This window comes from Heterodontus francisci, chromosome 1, assembly GCF_036365525.1.
Source record: "Heterodontus francisci isolate sHetFra1 chromosome 1, sHetFra1.hap1, whole genome shotgun sequence".
Lineage (NCBI taxonomy): Eukaryota > Metazoa > Chordata > Chondrichthyes > Heterodontiformes > Heterodontidae > Heterodontus > Heterodontus francisci.
The window spans coordinates 227,390,432-227,413,111 of NC_090371.1; the positions used below are offsets into that span (position 1 = coordinate 227,390,432).

Below are 22,680 nucleotides of genomic sequence, written 5' to 3' on the forward strand. Positions count from 1 at the left end.
CTGTCTCTGTCTCTCTGTCTCTGTCTCTGTCTCTGTCTCTGTCTCTGTCTCTCTGTCTCTGTCTCTGTCTCTGTCTCTGTCTCTCGCATTGCCTCTCCTCAGCTCCTCTCGGGTCTCGGGAGAATCTCAGCTACTCACCAAACAGGTAGCTTCTTCCCTGCTCTCTTGATTGTAATGTCACTCTGATGTCACTTTTGATTTTTTTTTTTCCCCCCCCGCTCCGCTCGTCGGGCTGTGCTCCTCTCTCTGCCTGTCTCCAGTCATCTGACATTGCAATCACTATCTCCGAGGCCACCACCGTTGTGTAATTGGATGGGCCCGCGCCACTATTATAGTAAGTGGCTTCCCACCGTGCTGCACACGTGACATGCGACATCTGCACCTGCTTCCGGGTCCGCCTCTGGACCCTCACTACATTCAGCCCATTAAGTGCAGACTGATTAGGTGGAATAATCAAAATTGTCTGAACCAGCATTCCTACCGTCAACAGTACTTAGCTTTGCACATATACTGATCCTCAATTCCTTTTCTGTCAGGCTGTCATTAATTGGATTTGAGGGAATATGCAAAACTTTATTAAGCAAGGAGCAGTTAAGTGTGAATTCAGCCCTAACTAATGAATGTTTCCTCTCAGCTCAGTGTATTGTTGCAACCAGGTGAAAAAGGGGTCCAGGGGTTCCCTCTCAGTCTTTGCCTGGTTTAAGCGTAACAGGATTTAATTTTAAAAACACCGTGTTTTTAGCTCCCCCTCAGTGAATACTTGCTCACTGCTCTCCAATTGTAAGGCAAATAAATCAATCAGACACTAAAATAAAAGCAAAATACTGTGGATGCTGGAAATCTGAAATAAAAACCAGAAATGCTGGAACCACTCAGCAGGTCTGGCAGCATCTGTGGAAAGAGAAGCAGAGTTAACGTTTCGGGTCAGTGACCCTTCTTCAGAATTGACTAATATTAAAAATGTCACAGGTTATAAGCAAAGTGAGGTGGGGGTGGGGCAAGAGATAACAAAGGAGAAGGTGTAGATTGGACAAGGCCACATAGCTGACCAAAAGGTCATGGAGTAAAGGCAAACAATATGTTAATGGTGTGTTGAAAGACAAAGCATTAGTACAGAAAAGGTGTTAACGGACTGAATATTGAACAGCAGCAAGTGCAAACATGAAAAAAAACAGTGGGTAAGCAAACTGAACAAACTAAGATGAAATGAAATAAATGCAAAAAAAGGTTGTAAAAAATGTAAAAAAGAAAAAACAACTAAAAATGAAAGTAAAATGGGGGGCTGTCATGCTCAGAAATTATTGAACTCAATGTTCAGTCCGGCAGGCTGTAGTGTGCTTAATCTGTAGATGAGATGCTGTTCCTCGAGCTTGCGTTGATGTTCACTGGAACACTGCAGCAATCCCGGGACAGAGATGTGAGCAGGGGAGAGTGTTGAAATGGCAAGCAACCGGAAGCTCAGGGTCCTGCTTGCGGACTGAGCGGAGGTGTTCCGCAAAGCGGTCACCCAGTCTGCGCTTGGTCTCCCCAATGTAGAGGAGACCACATTGTGAGCAGCGAATACAGTATACTACATTGAAAGAAGTACAATTACATCGCTGCTTCACCTGAAAGGAGTGTTTGGGGCCTGGGATAGTGAGGAGAGACTATGTGGCCTTGTCCAATCTACACCTTCTCCTTTGTTATCTCTTGCCCCACCCCCACCTCACTTTGCTTATAACCTGTGACATTTTTAATATTTGTCAGTTCCGAAGAAGGGTCACTGACCCGAAACGTTAACTCTGCTTCTCTTTCAACAGATGCTGCCAGACCTGCTGAGTGGTTCCAGCATTTCTTGTTTTTAAATCAATCAGACAGGTTTTCTTAGATTTAAACAAGAAAGGTGGAAGTTTATTAATCTTAAACTCTAATTTAGTTAATGACTACGAATACGCAACACGCTAGCGTGCATACGCGATAAACACACCCAGATAGATACAGAAAAAGCAGAAAGAATAAAGGGGAAAAGTTTGAGGCAATATCTGGGAATTATTTACGGTCCTTTAAGTCTTTAGTTGCCAGTAAGTCTTGCAGTTTTGTTAGGCCCCAGTGCACGCTTTAAAACTTGTTTCGATGTAGGAGTTTTCTTTCTTGAGGTTTAAGTGACTTCAGTGGATCCGGAGCTTAGTGAGAGAGAGAGGCTCTCTTCTTCTAAGTTCAGTTGCAATCTGCAGTGTGACCCAAGCTGTCCTGTGAGCATTTCAAAACCAGACTTGGGCCAGAAGGTTAGTCACGTGTCTCGCTTTTTTAACAAACTCCTGCGTTTGTGGATTCCAAAGCTCTCGGTTGGGGGTGGGGTGGTGGTGGTAGTGCCGTCTCTTACACTGACAAGACGTGGATCATCATTGCCCAGACCAATCTCTGTTAATTGAATCAGTGAGCAGTTCCCATTGTCTTCTCCTACGCGACTGTCTCTTAGAATGCAAATTTTTTGCCAGCCACTGCTGATCTCTTTAAATAAGTCATTTCTCCAATCCAGCAACAGTTTAAAATTAATGTTAATGTGATGGTGGGGGTCCTCATGACACCTCCATACCCAGCAGAATGAAATGCGATTTTTTTTTTTTTTAAAAAGAGTATTTCATTGAAAGGAACTAGAGAGAAGGGTATGTACAGGAAAACACACATGTATCTCTCTCCATTCAGGAATCCTAAAAATTGTTACAACCTGTCTTTACGTGTTCACAGTGCTGCTTTAAACTGGCATCCTGATGAACATGTTTGCACATTTCCAGGACTAGCTGGGGTGTCTTTGTTCCTGTTGAGATCTGCAGGGGGAGGGTTAGATTTAATTAGCCCTAGGTTTGAGTTTTGCTCATGGGTGGCAGCAATGGGTGGAACCACTCTGAACTCTGTGGTTTGATGAGTCATGCAAAGGCTTTTCACCTTCGGGGATGGTTGGTTCCCTTTTCTCCTGACTGTGGGGGTGGATTCTTTGCTAATCTTCCCTTTGTCCTCTGGGACACTCCCGCTTGTAGATATTTGCCCAGATTCTACTGCACTCCCCTGCAGCACTTCGACCAGGTGAGGCATCAACTTCACGGTTTCTCTGCCCTCTTGAGGACTTTCTTTGTCTCTGCAGGTTTCTGTAAATGCTGTTCGCAACTCTGGTGGGGCGCTTCTGGTGTCTGCATTTACATAGGAGGATGTAGGGTCTACCTTTTCAAATATTTCAGCGTTGGCTGACCAGACATTAGGGGTTTTCATCCAGGATTCCTTCCGGATTCCCTTTAACCTGCCCTCCTGGTCCAGTTTTCCCCTTTCCTTTCTAACGCTTTGCCAGTCTTGTGCCTGCCTGTCCCCTTTTGTTCTTGGCAGGGGTCCCTTACAGTTCATCAGCCCTCTGTTGGAGGGGCCTCTAAACACCGATACAGGATTTAGGGGTGCAGATTTCGCTGTAGGTTGGGGTTTCGCCTCAACCTGGCACATGTGGTAACTCCTACAGTACTCCACCAAATCCTTGTGGTGTTTTGGCCAGTCAGACTGCTGTCTTATGTGGGCTTTGGATTTTTGTATACCGACATGTACAGCTATTGTAATCTCGTGGGCCATTCTTAATATTTCTCTCCGGTACCTCTGCGGCACCACTGACTGGTGAACCACTGTCCACTCCTTGCTCTCAGGTCTGTGAAGGGGACTCCCCACTTCCTCATCAGTACCTCATTCTTTAGAAGCAGTCAGGGACTCCCTCTGCTTCAATTTCAGACTGGGCAGTCTGTGCTAACTCTCTCAATACTGGGTCAGCTCTCTGAGCCTCAGCTAGGGAAAATTCATTTAACTCATTCCCTGGGTCTTCTAACTTTCAAAGACTTCATGGTCATCTGCCTGTAGTGCCTGCAGTGCCAATTCAGTATTCTCTGGGGGAGCTGGTTTGATCATGGCCGCAATCACTACACATTCAGGGAAACTGCAGGGGACCGTTTCCTGCCACTGTCCCATCCCTCTGATCTCCTGCAGTCTCTCTTTCACTCCTGGGAAACCTACCACCTTCGTCCCCGCCAGATCATTACCAAGGAGCAGGTCTACGCTCTCCACAGGCAAATCCCTCCGGTCACCGGTCCCGAAACTAGGTCACACTCCGAGTGCACCCGGTGTAAAGGTACAGGCATACACTGCCCTCCAATACCATTCACTATCATTCTGGTGTTTACTGCACTCTCTGGGGAAAGGTCAGGCCTTTTCCCAGTAAAAGGGATCTAGTGGCCCCAGTGTCCCTTTGGATTACTATGGGCTTGCTTGCCCCATTCCAGGGGTATGGGATTACTCTCCCTTCAAACACAAAATGCTGATACCTTCTGGAATCCTATTAAATTTTCCTGCACTTGCAGCGGTAGGCTTCCTGGATCTCACTCTTACTGCAGTTAAAGCCACAGCTTGTTCTGCTGTGCTGTCTATCAGGGTCCCTGCTCCTTCACTGATCAGGTGTGCCCTGATTAATTCTGCAGGTTTTCCCTTTAATTTCCAGTAGTCAGCTCTTAGATGCCCTGTTTTATTACAATGGAAGCACACAGGTCTCCGGGTCTCACTCCTACTTACAGCACCTTCCTTTTTGGCTGGAGGAAGGCCCCCTGTGTCTCATGCTTTTCTTTCCCTCCCAGGACTGCTTGGGCTTCTATCACCTTCCCACCCTTTGTCCTTTTCGAATTTATGGGGGTGACGAGGAAAGATTTTCCCCTGGGGAGCCGACTTATAAATGAGAGCAAACTCATCAGCCAGCACTGCAGCTTGCCGGGCCCTCTGAACCTTCTGTTCCTCTACATGTGCCTTTATGGAGAGTGGGACAGAGTTTTTAAATTCCTCCAGCGAAATTACTGCTCAGATTTTCATTGCTGAGCTGCACTTAAGAGCCCTCAGCCACTGGTCAAACGCGAGCTGCTTATTTCTCACAAACTCCAGGTAAGTTTGATCAGCTGGGCCTTGAGGGTTCTAAACTTTTGGTGATAGGCTTCTGGGATTAAGTCATATGCCCGAAGGATAGCATTTCTTGTCAGTTCATAATTGGATGAACTCTCACCTGGCAACAGGGAATAAATCTCATGGGCTTTTCCGGTTAGCTTGCTTTGTAGCAGGAGAGTCCAAGCCTCAGCTGGCCATTTTAACCACCTTGCAAGTTTTTCAAAAGACACAAAGCATTTTTGCTTCCATGTCTCCCTCATTGAATTTTGGGATCATTTGGGAATGTTTTAACAATTCTGTACCCAGCCCTGAATTACGCTTCTCCATATTGGCCATGCTTTTACTGGGGTTACTCTGTTGCCTCCGAGTTAACTCAAGTTGCCTCAGCTCTCGGCATTCTTTCTGGAAGGCGCTTTCTTTCTCTCTTTCCTCTCTTGCTTTCTCTCTCTCCTTTCTTCACATTCCTTCAGGCAGTCTCTTTCTTTCTCTCTCTCCCTTTCTCTTTCCCTGTCATCCAATTCAAGTTTCCTCTGTTCCAATTGTATCTTTGCTAGCAAAACCCTCTCGGAGTCTACTTTGAACCCTGCTTCTGCTGCTTCACATTCAAGGAAAAAATGGTTGGCCACTAGTTTTGGATACTGTTGCGGGGGATGACTTACCAGGGTAAGCAATGGGGTACAGGTCTCTGGCACAGAGTCTGTCCCTGTTGCTCAGAAGGGAAGGGGGAAGAGGAGCAGAGCATTAGTCACTGGGGACTCCATAGTTAGGGGAACAGATAAGAGGTTCTGTGGGAACGAGAGAGACTCACGGTTGGTATGTTGCCTCCCAGGTGCCAGGGTTCGTGATGTCTCGGATCGTGTTTTTGGGATCCTTAAGGGGTAGGGGAAGCAGCCCCAAGTCGTGGTCCACATAGGCACCAACGACATAGGTAGGAAGAGAGATGGGGATTTAAGACAGAAATTCAGGGAGCTAGGGTGGAAGCTTAGAGCGAGAACAAACAGAGTTGTTATCTCTGGGTTGTTGCCCGTGCCACGTGCTAGCGAAGCGAGGAATAGGGAGAGAGAGGAGTTGAACACGTGGCTGCAGGGATGGTGCAGGAGGGAGGGTTTTGGTTTCCTGGATAATTGGGGCTCTTTCTGGGGTAGGTGGGACCTCTACAAACAGGATGGTCTTCACCTGAACCAGAGGGGTACCAATATCCTGGGGGGGGAGATTTGCTAGTGCTCTTCGGGGGGGGTTTAAACTAATTCAGCAGGGGAATGGGAACCTAAACTGTAGTGCCAGTGTACAGGATGTTGAGAGTAGTGAGGTCAGGGATAAGGTTACAAGGACGCAAGAGGGCACTGGCAAGCAAGAACCTGGTTTAAAGTGTGTCTACTTCAACGCCAGGAGCATCCGGAATAAGGTGGGTGAGCTTGCAGCATGGGTTGGTACCTGGGATCTCGATGTAGTGGCCATTTCGGAGACATGGGTAGAGCAGGGGCAGGAATGGATGTTGCAGGTTCCGGGATTTAGATGTTTCAGTAAGAACAGAGAAGATGGTAAAAGAGGGGGGAGGTGTGGCATTGTTAATCAAGGAGAGTATTACAGCGACAGAAACGAAGTTTGAGGACACGTCTACTGAGGTAGTATGGGCCGAGTTTATAAACAGGAGAGGTGAGGTCACCCTGTTGGGAGTCTTTTATAGACCTCCAAATAGTTCCAGAGATGTAGAGGAAAGGATAGCGAAGATGATTCTCGACAGGGGCGAGAGTAACAGGGTAGTTGTTATGGGGGACTTTAACTTTCCAAATATCGACTGGAAATACTATAGTTCGAAAACTTTAGATGGGTCAGTTTTTGTCCAGTGTGTGCAGGAGGGTTTTCTGACACAGTATGTAGACAGGCCAACCAGGGGCGATGCCACATTGGATTTGGTACTGGGTAATGAACCCGGCCAGGTGTTAGATTTAGATGTAGGTGTGCACTTTGGTGATAGTGATCACAATTCGGTTAGGTTTACCTTAGCGATGGGCAGGGACAGGTATATACCGCAGGGCAAAAATTATAGCTGGGGGAAAGGAAATTATGATGCGATTAGGCAAGATTTAGGATGCGTAGGATGGGGAAGGAAACTGCAGGGGATGGGAACAATCGAAATGTGGAGCTTATTCAAGGAGCAGCTACTGCGTGTCCTTGATAAGTATGTACCTGTGAGGCAGGGAGGAAGTTGTCGAGCGAGGGAGCCATGGTTTACCAAAGAAGTTGAAGCGCTTGTCAAGAGGAAGAAGGCGGCTTATGTTAGGATGAGACGTGAAGGCTCAGTTAGGGCGCTTGGGAGTTACAAGCTAGCCAGGAAGGATCTAAAGTGAGAGCTAAGACGAGCAAGGAGAGGGCACAAGAAGTCATTGACGGATAGGATCAGGGAAAACCCTAAGGCTTTCTATAGGTATATCAGGAATAAAAGAATGACTAGAGTTAGATTAGGGCCAATCAAGGATAGTAGTGGGAAGTTGTGTGTGGAATCAGAGGAGGTAGGGGAAGTGTTAAATGAATATTTTGCGTCAGTATTTATAGTAGAGAAATAAAATGTTGTTGAGGAGAATACTGAGATTCAGACTACTAGGCTAGATGGGATTGAGGTTCACAAGGAGGAAGTGTTATCAATTTTGGAAAGTGTGAAAATAGATAAGTCCCCTGGGCCAGATGGGATTTATCCTAGGATTCTCTGGGAAGCCAGGGAGGAGATTGCAGAGCCTTTGTCCTTGATCTTTATGTCGTCATTGTCGACAGGAATAGTGCCGGAAGACTGGAGGATAGCAAATGTTGTCCCCTTGTTCAAGAAGGGGAGTAGAGACAGCCCTGGTAATTATAGACCTGTGAACCTTACTTCGGTTGTGGGTAAAATGTTGGAAAAGGTTATAAGAGACAGGATTTATAATCATCTTGAAAAGAATAAGTTCATTAGGGATAGTCAGCACGGTTTTGTGACTGGTAGGTCGTGCCTCACAAACCTTATTGAGTTTTTCGAGAAGGGGACCAAACAGGTGGATGAGGGTAAAGCAGTGGATGTGGTGTATATGGATTTCAGTAAGGCGTTTGATAAGGTTCCCCATGATAGGCTATTGCAGAAAATACGGAAGTATGGGGTTGAAGGTGATTTAGAGCTTTGGATCAGAAATTGGCTAGCTGAAAGAAGACAGAGGGTGGTGGTTGATGGCAAATGTTCATCCTGGAGTTTGGTTACTAGTGGTGTACCGCAAGGATCTGTTTTGGGGCCACTGCTGTTTGTCATTTTTATAAATGACCTGGAAGAGGGTGTAGAAGGGTGGGTTAGTAAATTTGCGGATGACACTAAGGTCGGTGGAGTTGTGGATAGTGCCGAAGGATGTTGTCGGGTACAGAGGGACATAGATAGGCTGCAGAACTGGGCTGAGAGATGGCAAATGGAGTTTAATGCGGAAAAGTGCGAGGTGATTCACTTTGGAAGGAGTAACAGGAATGCAGAGTACTGGGCTAATGGGAAGATTCTTGGTAGTGTAGATGAACAGAGAGATCTTGGTGTCCAGGTGCATAAATCCCTGAAGGTTGCTACCCAGGTTAATAGGGCTGTTAAGAAGGCATATGGTGTGTTAGCTTTTATTAGTAGGGGGATCGAGTTTCGGAGCCACGAGGTCATGCTGCAGCTGTACAAAACTCTGGTGAGACCGCACCTGGAGCATTGCGTGCAGTTCTGGTCACCGCATTATAGGAAGGATGTGGAAGCTTTGGAAAGGGTGCAGAGGAGATTTACTAGGATGTTGCCTGGTATGGAGGGAAGGTCTTACGAGGAAAGGCTGAGGGACTTGAGGTTGTTTTCGTTGGAGAGAAGGAGGAGGAGAGGTGACTTAATAGAGACATATAAGATAATCAGAGGGTTAGATAGGGTGGATAGTGAGAGTCTTTTTCCTCGGATGGTGATGGCAAACACGAGGGGACATAGCTTTAAGTTGAGGGGTGATAGATATAGGACAGATGTCAGAGGTAGTTTCTTTACTCAGAGAGTAGTAGGGGCGTGGAATGCCCTGCCTGCAACAGTAGTAGACTCGCCAACTTTAAGGGCATTTAAGTGGTCATTGGATAGACATATGGATGAAAATGGAATAGTGTAGGTCAGATGGTTTCACAGGTCGGCGCAACATCGAGGGCCGAAGGGCCTGTACTGCGCTGTAATGTTCTAATTCTAGTCTTAGGAGTTCAGACTTCCTAGCATTGCCACGTACAGTGATCCCACACTGCTCGGCCATTTTCCTCAACTCCTCCATAGACAGTGCTTTTAACTTATCCCAAGTGACTTCACCCTGGCTTGGGGAGCTAGTGGCTTCAGTTGCAGACATGTTAGTATTCTGGCACGCACAACCACAAGAAAACCTGTATTGAAATCTTCTCATTTTGATTGGGACAATTTGGCTTCCCATTTCCACTTTCTTGTTTGTCTGTGGGTCAAACCACGGATGTTAGCCTCCAAATTTCTTTCCGACCAGGTGAGAAAGGGGTCTAGGGGTTCCCTATCAGCCTTTGCCTTGTTTAACCGTAACAGGTTTTAATTTTTAAAACACCGTGTTTTAGCTTCCCCTCAGTGAATCTTTGCTCACTGCTCTCCAATTGTAAGGCAAATAAATCAATCAGACAGGTTTTCTGAGATTTAAACAAGAAAGGTGGGAGTTTATTAATCTTAAACTCTAATCCGGTTAACAACTACGAAGACGCAACACGACCACGCTAGCATGCATATGCGATAAATACATGCAGATAGAGACAGAAAATGTACGAAAGAATAAAGGGGAAAAGTTTGAGGCAATATCTGGGAATTATTTACGGTTCTTTAAGTTCTGTGTAGAGTCTTTGGTTGCCAGTAAGTCTTGCAGTTTCGTTGGACCCAGTGCACACTTTAAAACTTGTTTCAATGTAGGAGTCTTTACTCTCTCGAAGTTTAAGTGACTTCAGTGTATCCGGAGCTTAGTGTGAGAGAGAGAGATAGAGAGGCTCTCTTCTTCCAAGTTCAGTTGCAATCTGCAGTGTGACCCAAGCTGTCCTGTGAGCATTTCAAAACCAGACCTGGGCCAGCATGTTATTCATGTAACTTTTTTTAAACAAACCTCTGCATTTGTGGATTCCAAAGCTCTCGGTCGGGGTGGGGTGGTGGGGGGGTGGAGTGTAGTGTTCTCTCTTACACTGACAAGACATAGATCATCATTGCCCAGACCAATCTCTGTTAATTGAATCAGTGAGCGGTTCCCATTGTCTTTTCCTAGACGACTGTCTCTTAGAATGCAAATATTTTGCCAGCCACTGCTGATCTCTTTAAACAAGCCATCTCTCCACTCCAGCAACAGTTTAAAATGAATGTTCATGTGACAAAATTAAATATGCCTCATTCTTGGCATGTGGGGGTCTTCATGACAGTATGGATACTATGGAAATTGATTTTTTAAAATCTTAAACTGAGTCATAGTCGGCACAGGTCCACAGGACAAAGGCAATCATAATGTAGCCAAATTGACATTAAATTGGTTCAGTTGGAATGCTTTTGTGTGGTTGGGCCTAAGAGAGACAAAACATGTTAACTTTATCTTGCCTGTAGTATGTTTGACTTGGGAGCACTTGATGCTGATACTAATAATGCATATCTTTAAAAGTGCGGATAATTTTTACCTGCTATAAAACCCTCCCAATTTTTGTCTCTTGATTTCAACCACTTTACGGCAAAGCAGTGAAAGTCAGCCCCAGTTGTTCCATTGCATAAAATACAGTTAACATATTAAAATTTGCTCTTTTGTCGAGTGGTATTTCCTGCTTTTAAGCTAAATTTCTGTTTTTGATTGTGATTACATTTTTTATTTCTCTATATTTTTAATCCTAAAGGTAAGAAAAACTGAAATGATCTATTTCTCAAAAATCTTCAATGCACAAAGATTACCTTTCATGAATGGACCATGAGTAGTCCCTCAGCTCAGCAGCTAGTTGATGTGCATAGTTTTAAGGAATAATGTGTGTATGGACAAATATGGAAATGTATACACGGAAAGAAGAATATAGTGATAATTCAATGAATCCACACTCACAGCAGGGAGCGTTGTAGCCCTATCTCCAGTCCCTGAGTACAATTCCCACTGGAATTATGTTGTTAACAAATTTATCCGTGTGTAGTTAACAGCTATTTATGCACTTCTCCAGGGGCTCCACCAGTTTTCTGCAGTAGATCAGGAGATCCCTGTGGAAGTTCCGAGTGTATGATTGATATCACATAAATATCAAACTTCGCCACTGTTTTGTCAAAGGCATTCACCCATTTTTTTCTGTATAACCATGTACATCAAACTAGTTACTGAACTGTAGGATCACTTAAATCGCTGAAAGTAATCATTTTTATTGTAAATGGATTAATATCTTCACGAAATAGCAGAGAGAGGGACATGATAAGAGTATTTATCACTATAAATTTGAGGCTATAGTTTCTGAAATTTCCAGCTACTTTCTACTTGCTCATCCCTTTGATCCTTATATTAGTGTTCATGCAGAAGGTGGTTTGGCTTGTGTTAGATGAACTATGTCCACCCCCCCACCCCCCCACCCCCCCCCAGAGCCATGACTCTGTTGGTACCATTCTTGCCTCTGGGTCAGAAGGTTGTGAGTTGAGAGTCAAATCCAGAGATTTGAGCACAAAATCTAGGTTGACATTTCAGGGCAGTACTGAGGGATTGCTGCACTGCCAGATTGCAATATAAACCAAGGTCTTGTCTGCTTTTTCAAGTGGATGTTAAAGATCCCATGGCACTATCTTTTGAAGAAGAGTAAGAGAGTTCTCTGGGCTGGTATCTATCCTCAACCAACAACATGAAGCCAGATTATCTGCACATTATCTAGTTGTTAACTCAGTACTGCTAATGAGACCATGCTGAGTGCAAATTGGCTGCAGTATTTCCTAAATTACAATGGTGGCTACACTTCAAAGGTACTTAATTGGCTGTAAAGTGCTTTGAAGCATCCTGAGGTCATGAAAGTCACTGTATAAATGCAAGTCTTTTTCTATGAATAAAATATAATTCAAGGATATTAACTACTCAATTATTAAACTGAGATCAGAAGTTGTGATTGATTGCCGTTTAGGAAGTGGTAAGGGGATCCAATTCCATGTTGATGTCACTAGTACACCTGTATCAGGCAGGCATACTTCCTGTGGTAAAAGAGAAGGCATAACTGTGGGATTTTCTGGAGCGGGTGACATCATCCCACCAGTTGCATCTCTTGTTAAGAGGACAGAAGGGAATGATACAAGAGGAGGCTTAGCGAAAATAAGTCTTGCCTCAAACCCAATCCCACACACCTGGGAGATGCTAATGTTCTGCCCTCCCATGTCTAGGATTCCAATGACTACTGTTATCAGAAGAAGGAGCAGAGAAAAAGGGAGGAAAATAAGACCCAACAGAAGTTGCTAAAAGTAGCCTTAATGTTTTCCACATGAGTGGTACAGTTACCAACTTCGAAATTGGCAGAATGTTAACTTCAATGGGATGAGTGGGGATCCAGCCAGGGTAAACTGGAACCAAATGTTGACAGGAAAAATGTAATGGAACAATGCGTGATCTTTAAGGAAGAGATGTTTCAGGTACAAGCTAGGGACATTACAACAAGAGGGAAACTTAGAGGAAGCAAAGCCAGAGCTCCTTGGATGATCAGGGAAAGAGAAAATTATGCAACAGAAAAGAGAGTGTAAGATGCATGTCAGGTGAATTCTTCAAGCGAGAACCAGACCAAATACAATAAATTGAGAGGGGCAGTGAAGAGGAAAATACGACTGGCAAAGAGAGAGTATGAGAATAGAGTGTGGGGAGGTTTGCTAGTACTACTCGGGAGGGTTTAAACTAGTCTTGCAGGGGGTGGGACCCAAAGTAGTAGTTTCTCCGATGAGATAGTTGAGGCAAATGTGGAGGTTAAAGTAAGCAAGACGAGTAGGCTGGCCGGGCAGGGGCAGGACATGGAGCGTGGAAGGTCTGATAGGCTAAACTGCATTTACTTTAATGCAAGAAACCTTACAGGTAAGGCAGATGAACTCAGAGCATGGATCGGTACATGGGATTGTGATATTCTAGCTATTACGGAAACGTGGTTGAGGGATGGGCAGGACTGGCAGCTCAGTGTTCCGGGGTATCGATGCTTCCGGCGTGACAGAGGTGGAGATGGGAGAGGAGGGGGAGTTGCACTATTGCTTAGGGAGGACATCACGGCAGTACTTAGAGAGGATATCGCAGGGGCAATGTCCAGCGAGGCCACATGGGTAGAACGTAGAAATAAGAAAGGGGTGATTGCTTTGTTGGGATTATACTATAGGCCCCCAATAGTCAGAGGGAAGTGGAGGAGCATATATGTAGGGAAATCACAGAAAGGTGTAGGAATTATAGGGTTGTAATAGTAGGTGATTTTAACTTCCCTAATATTGACTGGGACTGCCTTAGTGCTAAGGGATCAGATGGGGAAGAATTTGTTCAGTGTGTCCAGGATAGTTTTCTGAAGCAGTATGTGGATGGCCCTACTAGAGAAGGGGCTACACTCGACCTCCTCTTAGGAAATGAGGACGGGCAGGTGGTTGATGTGTCTGTGGGGGAGCACTTTGGGACCAGTGGCCATAACTCTATTAGCTTCAAGATAGTAATGGAAAAGGATAGGACTGGTCCTCAGGTTGAAATCCTAAATTGGGGGAAGGCTAATTTCGATGGCATCAGACAGGAACTCAAAAGTTGAATGGGAGAGGCTGTTTACAGGTAAAGAGGCATCTGGCAAGTGGGAGGCTTTTAAAAGTGAGATAGGAAGAGTTCAGGGCTGGCATGTTCCTGTTGGATGGAAGGGCAAGGCTGGCAAGTTTAGGGAACCTTGGTTGACGAGGGATATTGAGGGTCTGGTCAGGACAAAGAAGGAGGCATATGTCAGGTTTAGGCAGCTGGGATCAAGCGAGTCCCTCGAGGAGTATAGGGGATGTAGGAGTACATTTAAAGAAGACAATTAGGAGGGCGAAAAGGGGCCATGAGATTTCCTTGGCAGATAAGATAAAGGAGAATCCTAAAAGATTCTATAAGTATATTAAGAATAAAAGGGTAGCTAGGGAGAGATAGGTCCCCTTAAGGATCAGTGTGGTAATCTATGTGTGCAGTCACGGGAATTGGGTGAGGTCTTACATGAATACTTGTCGTCGGTATTTACCGTGGAGAAGGTCATGGAAGCTAGTGAGTTCAAGGGAGGGAACAGCGATATCCTGGAGCATATCAACATTACAAAGGAGGAGGTGTTGGAGGTTTTGAAGCACATTAAGGTGGATAAATCCCCAGGGCCTGACCAAGTATATCCAAGGATGCTATGGGAAGCAAGGGAGGAGATTGCTGGGGCCCTGGCAGAGATTTTTGTATCATCGTTAGCCACGGGTGAGGTACCGGAAGACTGGAGGATAGCTAATGTTGTGCCTTTATTTAAGAAGGGCAGCAGGCATCAGTGAGCCTTACATCAGTGGTGGGAAAGTTATTGGAAGGGATTCTGAAAGACAGGATTTCTATGCATTTGGCAAGGCAAGATCTGATTAGGGATAGTCAGCATGGCTTTGTGCGTGGGAAATCACGTCTCACGAATTTGATTGAGTTTTTTGAGGAGGAGACCAAGAGGATTGACGAGGGCAGGGTGATGGACATTGTCGACATGGACTTTAGCAAGGCATTTGACAAGGTCCCGCATGGTAGGCTGGTCCAGAAGGTGCGAACGCATGGGATCCAGGGTGAGCTCGCAAATTGGATACAAAATTGACTGGGTGATAGGAGGCAGAGGGTGGTAGTGGAGGGTTGTTTTTCAGATTGGAGGCTGGTGACCAGTGGTGTGCCGCAGGGATCGGTGCTGGGCCCTCTGTTGTTTGTCATATATTTTAATGACATGGATGTGAATGTAGGGGGCATGATTAGTAAGTTTGCAGATGACACCAAAATTGGTGGTATAGTGGACAGTGAAGAAAATTGTCTCAGGTTACAACAGGATATAGATCAACTGGGAAAGTGGTCAATGGATTGGCAAATGGAATTTAACGCAGACAAGTGTGAAGTGATGCATTTTGGGAAGTTAAACCAGGGCAGGACATATACAGTGAATGGCAGGGCCCTGAGGAGTGTTGTTGAGCAGAGAGACCTTGGGGTGCAAGTACATAGTTCCCTGAAAGTGGCAATACAGGTAGACAGGGTGGTGAAGCAGGCATATGGCATGTTTGCCGTCATCGGCCGAGGCATTGAGTACAAGAGTTGGGACGTCATGTTACAGTTGTACATAACGTTGGTTAAGCCGCATTTGGAGTACTGTGTGCAGTTCTGGTCGCCGCACTACAGTAAGGATGCGATTAAACTAGAGAGGGTGCAGAAAAGATTCACAAGGATGTTGCCTGGTTTGGAGGGCTTGAGTTATAAAGAGAGATTGGATAGGCTGGGTCTGTTTTCCTTGGAGCGAAGGAGGCTGAGAGGGGACATGATAGAGGTATATAAAATTATGAGAGGCATAGATAGGGTAGATAGCCAGAGTCTGTTTCCCATGGTAGGGGTGACTAAAACTAGAGGGCATAGATTTAAGGTGAGAAGGAGGAGGTTTAAAGGGGATCAAAGGGGTAAATTTTTCACACAAAGAAGAGTGGGTATCTGGAATGAGCTGCCAGAGGAGGTGTTGGAGGCAGGAACGGTAGTAACATTTAAGAGGCATCTGGACAGGTACTTGAATGAGCAAGGCATCGAGGGATATGGAATTAATGCAGGCAGGTGGGATTAGTATAGATAGGCATTATGGTCGGCATGGACACGGTGGGACGAAGGGCCTGTTTATATGCTGTACGACGCTATGACTCTAAGAATCTATCTCCCCCTGCCTTAAGATTATTCAATGAACCTGCCTCCACCACGTTCTGAGGCAGAGTTCCAAAATCGCACAACCCTCTGAGAGAAAAAAATTCTCCTCATCTCTGTCCTCAAAGGGCGACCCCTAATTTTAAAACAGTGTTTTAGTCCTGGACTCCCCCCACAAGAGGAAACATCCTTCCCACATCCACCTTGTCAAGACCATTCAGGATCTTATATACTTCAATCAAGTCTCCCCCTCACTCTTCTAAACTCCAGTGAAAACAAGCCCAGTCTGTCGAACTAAGACAACCCACTCATTCCAGGTATTAATCTTGCAAACCTCCTCTGAACCGCCTCCAACGCATTCACATCCTTCCTTAAATAAGGGGACCAAAACTGCACACAGTATTCGAGATGTTGTCTCACCTGTATAACTGAAGCATAACATCCTTTTATTTTCAATTCCTCTCGTAATAAAGGATAGCATTCCATTAGCCTTCTTTATTATTTGCTGTACCTGTATACTAACTTTTTGTGACTCATGCAGTAGAACACCTAGATCCCTTTGCACCTCGGAATTCTGCAGTCATTCTCCGTTTAAGTAATACTCTTTTTTTGATTCTTCTTGCCAAAGTGAACAACAATCCAGTAGTTTCATAACTATTATTAATGAGACTAGTATTTTATTAATTAATTTAATTTAACTTACACCAGCTGTCATGGTGGAACTTGTACTCTTGCCTCTGGAGCATTAGTCCGGACCTCTGGATTACTAGATCAGTAACATTATCACAATGCTACTGTGAGGTAGATAAAGAAAAGCTGTTCCCGTTAGCAGATGGTGCAAGGACTAAGAGACTTAGATTTAAGGTTTTTGGCAAGAGATGCAGGGGGGAATGTGAGGTGATGGATGCAGAGAAGATCAATGGTTTCAAAAGGAAATTGGATGGACACTTGATGGAAATAATCTTGCAGGGCTATTGGGATAGAGCAGCGGAATGGGACTGACTGAGTTGCTTTACAGAGAAGTTCTGATGAAGGGTCACTGAACTGAAATGTTAATTCTGCTTCTCTGTCCACAGATGCTGCCAGACCTGCTGTGTATTTCCAGCATTTCTTGTTTTTATTTCAGATTTCCAGCATCTGCAGTATTTTGCTTTTATTTATTTGCTTTATAGAGAGCCGGCATGGGCTTGATGGGCTGACTGGTCTCTTCCTGTGCCGTAATGACCTTGACTATGATCGTATATCTCACTATAAGGTCTGTAGAGAATAGAAAGGATTGTGGAAGTTAGAAGCTTGTGTTCAACTTTCAATTTTTTATTTTGCTTATTTTTCACATTGCATCTATGTTTTCAACTTTTGCTAAGAAGTAGAGATCAAGCATATTATTTTAAAGTGCTTTGGTAAATGTGAAGAAAACAAACTGTTAACCTTTTCCCCTAGAACCTAGATGCTTTACACGACCACCTGGCTACAATCTACCCAGGGATGCGTGCACCATCATTCCGATGCACGGATGCAGATAAAGGGAAAGGTCTCTTGTTGCATTATTATTCAGAAAGGGAAGGCTTACAGGATATTGTAATTGGAATAATTAAGACAGTTTCACAGCAGCTTCATGGCACTGAAATAGACATGAAGGTAAGATCATAACATTTACAGAGTTTTGATGATGAATGTTAGAAAACCAGAGACATGGAATCTTTTCAAATACATATCTCCCCACATCTACAGGACAAATAATTTGTCACTTCAATGCAGCATGGTAGTTTACAAGCTCTTTCATTAACGATTCTGAATTTACCCTTTTTCTTAATACTTTCTTTTTTCAATGTGCTAATTGCTAGTCTAGAAATCAAAAGTATCCATTGTGGCTGGCATTACATTGTATGCATTCTTGGTAGCTCAGGCTGTCGGAGGGAGTGGCTTGCATTTGGAATCTTGACTGACCTACCTGTTGTGAGTTCTTAGTTGGGCTGCTTCCCATTATGCCTTTGTGTTTCCTATTTATTGATATGATATTGGAATCAATATCCAGTCTTCTCCACCAGCACCACAAGCGGACTGTGGTTGCAGCAAAAAGGGAAATTGCTGGAAACACACAGCAGGTCAGTCAGCATTCGTGGAGAGAACAGACGTTATTTACGTTTCAGATATGAGCTCTTCTTGCAGCTTTGCATTCTAAAGAAAGGCCGCCAACTAAAACATAAAACTTGTCTGTTCTCTCCATAGCTACAAACTAACGTAAATGTGTTTTCAGCATTTTCTCTTTTATTTTTGTTTCAGATTTCCATCATCTGCAGACTGTTGGACCCCAATATTAATGGACAGTTGGGTAGCGTATGGGGGCAACCGGTAGTGGGAAAAGGCTGGGGGTTTGGGCACCCTACCAATCTTTAAGGCAGGGCTTTGTTCAAATAAATCACTGCCTCACAACTCGCCAAATTGACCACTTCGCCAGCAGGCAGGAGCAGAAATTAACAGCAGGAGACTGCAGCCAGGGCTCCATAGCAATGGTTTCTGCCAGTCTGTCTGGGGATGAAATCTCTGGGCATCCTGAAATTCCATGGGAGTTTTACTAATCTCTTACCACTAATCCAGTGGAATACCCAGAATGGCGCAAACCATTTTGAGAGTCTGGGAGGTTGAATTGCTCAGGAGTTCTCTCAATCCTGTACTGCAACTTCATTTGGAAGGTCAGCGAAAATCCACGTAAATGACTTCTTACACCACTTTTGCACAATCTTCAAGCCAAGTTGTGGTGATCGATAAGGGTATAATTCTTTGCCTATATGTGTATAGATTTGGCATACTCGCATTATTAATATGACTGAAAATTAATGTTTGTGAATTAGAGTTCTGTATGCCAGGAATTCTTTAATTGGAATATTTGTTATTGGAAATCAGTTGTTTGTCATTAATATTTGTTTGTTATTGGTTATTTATTAGCACCAGGTTACAGGGTCCAATTTGAATTCCAACATGATTAGCATACTGGGCTTACTGTTATTGATGGTTCATTGCAGCATACTACATTTTGTTACATTTTATTGTCCAAAGTAGTATATGAAATCTTTACAGCTTACCTCAATTTAATGTTATGAATTAAATGCCAATGATGGTATGCAAGGTCATTACATAGATGTTTTACATATGAATCTGCTGCAGTTTTGTTGGCGCTGATAGATATGTGGTATGCTCACGAATACAATTAATTGTCAAGTTTTATGAGGGGAATTTTAATTTGCCAGGGCGGGCAGGTGTCTGCGCAGACAGAGCAAGAAATGCCAGTGTGTCAGGATGTCAGCAGGAACCCACCGGCTTCTGCATTTAACTTGAGAATGCATTTGGTAGTGGATGGGAATCTCCAGTGGGACAGGCGGGTCTGACATTTGAATATGTTAAGCAAAGTGATTTCTGACAACGCAGCGGCCCGCAGACGTCATCAGAGTGCGCCAAGCTGCGCACATGCGCAGCTACATCTTGCCAGGAATAAATGGAGCATGCGCGGGATGACATCACCGTCATCGCATATGCGTCAACGTCATCGCATATCCGCGCCTGGTCCATCTTCGCGCATGCGCAATACAGCGTCATCGGGTATCCAGCCCCCACTCGGCTGGAGGAAGTGGCTGAATGGGAGACTTTGAGGCTGGAGCTCTCCCTCTTCAGCCGCTTGCTCCGGACCTTGCTGCTCCCCTCCACTCCACTCCCCTGGCCGATTGTTCCTCGCTTCGCGCCACCCCTGCTCTCTGGTCGCTCGCTCCCTGCCGCGCCGCTTCCCTCCTCTCAGCCACTCGCTCCTACGTTGCCCTGTCACCCCTTCTATGGGCAGTGCGTTGAGACCGATCAAACATGGGAGCGAATGGCCAAGAGGAGGGAAACGGCACGACATGGAGCTAGTGGCTGGAGGGGGTGGAGGGGGGTGGGGAGCAGGGAGAGAGCGACCGCAGAGTGGGTGCCGAGGAGAGGGGAACAATCAGTCAGGGGAAGCAGCGAGGTCTGGAGTGAGCGGCTGAGGGGGAGAAGTGGCCGGTGGGAAGGGGGAGAAAGCGATTTGCCGAGGAGGGGTGGTGAAGAGCGGGTGTTGGGACGGGAACCAGTAGCTGCGTTCGGCTGAAATCAGTCCTGGTCAGTTATATAATCGAATCACAATAAAGAATTGGCAGCACATTTTATACTCTGCCCGATTTCCAATGACAATGCAATCATAAAATTCCTTTGCATTTAATAGGATTACTGGAATATTAAATGGATCTGAGGATTACAGTTAGTATCCTATAACTACACAGCATATTACTGGGATCCATCCAACTTAATGTAAGGTTAGTTTGCTAGAACGATCTAACCATAAGCATTTCCTGTGATAAATTGAGCAGCGCCATCTTTAAACCTGGCAGCTGCCTGAATGTCACAGACACTGACGTTCCAGTTGAAGAGCCTGCATTTGCGCAGGTGCAAGTACTGTGCCACCTAGTGGTTGCGTTTTCAGCAACCACAGCCTATGTTAAAAGGTAATTGAGTTGAGTTTTAACCTTGAATTCTGTCTTTAACTCTAAAGACACGGGTTTCCCAGACTTCCTGGGACTTGCCAAATAATACAAGGTGAGGGGACAGCGGGGATTGACAGGGCTGAGCAACTGATAGGCAAGAAAGCCTTTAAATATTGAGATATGACAGCTGCATCTTTGCCTAAGTGAAAGGCTCTTGCTCACAGAACTTGTTCTGACAATGTGCTTTTGCTGTTTTGGAGATTATTTCCAAGATTTTGGTGGCCATTTCTGCTACCTTGGACTTTTTTGCCTTTGATCTGCACTTCCCAGCTTTTAGCTGTCTTTATGCTTAGAGCTTGTGCATATCTGCCTTGAACCTCTGATGAGGAACAAGAGTCATTTAAGGCTCTCCATGGAGCTATCCAGTCAGTTCCACTCACCCACTCGGTCCCTGTAGCCCTGCAAGTCTAATTCCTTCAAGTGGCCATCCAATTTCCTTTTGAAATCATTGATTGTCACTGCTTCCACAACCATTGTGGGCAGCGAGTTCCAAGTCATTACTACCCGTTGCTTTAAAAAAAAAAATTCTTCCTCATGTTCCCCCTGCATCTTTTGCCCAAAACTTTCAATCTGTGTCCCCTTGTCCTTGTACCATTAGTTAATGGGAGCAGCTTTTCCCTTCTCTAACTTATCTAAGCCTGTCATAATCTTGTACACCGCTATTAAGTCATCCCTCAATATCCTTTGCTTGAAGGTCGGCAACCTCAGCTTTTCCAACCTAATCCTGGAACTAAAATCCCCCATCCCTGGAACCATTCTGGTAAATCTCTGTACCTCTCAGCAACACCAGGAGTTGCAGCAGCCTTCTCATCAACTATCTGCTGCTGCATGGGACTGAGAAGATGAGCATAGTGCTCCAGTTCACAGGAGGCGAAACTTCCAGCACAGTGTATACAGACAAAGGATTAGCTTTCTTGATATAACTGAGCATCAGAGAGGTGCCTTCTGGAAGATAGCCCCTGTCAAATGGACTAGGTGGGCAAGCATTGCAAATGGCGATCAATTTCACAATAGCCTTAAATTTCTTTACCATCAGCTGGTGACATTTGTTAAATCTCTCAATCTGCTGCGCACAAGTGCATCCCCTAGGTGACGGATACCCATGTTTGCCAGGGCCACCGCCTACATCCACACTGCTACTGATCAGCCAGTCAGAATGAAAGGGTCCTTGGCTTTGCTGTTCTGGCTGGATTTCTACAGGTACAGGGAGTCATAGATTGTATACATGTGGAGTCACAAGGCGCAGATAACCCAGCTGTATTCATCAAGCGAAAGGGATTTCACTCCATTAATGTTCAGCTGGTATGCAACCATCGAAAGATCATCATGCATGTCGAAGCTACCTAGGAAGGTGCCATGATGACTTCATCCTGCATTAGTCAAGTCTCCCACAGCTATTTGCAACTCCAAGCAAAGTCAGCAGATGGCTGCTTGGAAACGAGACCTACTCTCTAAGGATAACACCTGTGAGGAGTCCTACAACCGATGTACAGGAAAGTTACAACCGAAGCCCCATGAGCACAAGGATTGTCACTGAGCAAGCCATTAGGTTACTGAAGATCCGATTCAAGTGCCTGGAGAGATCTGGGGGTGCCCTTCAGTATGGAACATCAAGCGTAGTCAGGATGGGAGTGGTCTGCTGCACCTTGCACAACATTGTGCAACAGAGATGACTCAAGTAGCAGGAGAAGGAAGGTGATGACCTCTGCATCTTCAGAAGAGGAGGAGCCTGAAGTGGTGAGGGCACCTTGAGCTACTCACATAGCTGCCAGGGACGAACTGATTCAGGCCTGCTTCAGCCAATCTGAGGCAATGCAGCCAGCTGGAACACTAATTCTGAACCCACTATGCACTCCCTCCCAGCCCCCAGCACAAAGCAATCCCACAGTCAATAATGCGTCGCTCTCACAGACACCCATTGCTCATCTTTGATTCTTGTCTTACCATTTTTCACAAAACAGAAGGCCACTTGGCAGGCGGATTACAACAATAGGGAGAATGGGACAATGGAGCTTTGAAATCAAGTTTATGGTTGATAAATTATCACATTTCTGTTAAATGTTTAACAGCCATAAACACCCATGTGCACCCTTGTGTGACAACAAATCCTTTTTTCTTTTTCTTTTTATTCCTGTGTAATACAACTTAATTAGCTAGAGGCAGGCTTCATATTCCCCTGCTCCAACTGCTCAGAAGCAGTGGCAGACATTTAAGGAAATATTGAATAACTCTCAACAAAGATCTATACCATTGAGAAAGACTCTGAGAAGGGTGCACCATCCAAGTTAACTAAGGAAGTTAAGGATGGTATCAAACTG

The 22,680-nt window shown here is 45.0% G+C and overlaps 1 protein-coding gene across 1 annotated transcript in view; it reads left to right on the plus strand.

Moving 5' to 3' along the window:
• Positions 1-22,680, plus strand: part of gucy1b1 (guanylate cyclase 1 soluble subunit beta 1) — a 231,132-nt gene that overhangs the window by 18,425 nt on the left and 190,027 nt on the right. The window contains exon 2 of the mRNA XM_068022355.1: positions 17,253-17,450. Coding sequence (XP_067878456.1) covers positions 17,253-17,450 — 198 coding nt within the window. The remainder of the gene's footprint in view (positions 1-17,252; positions 17,451-22,680) is intronic.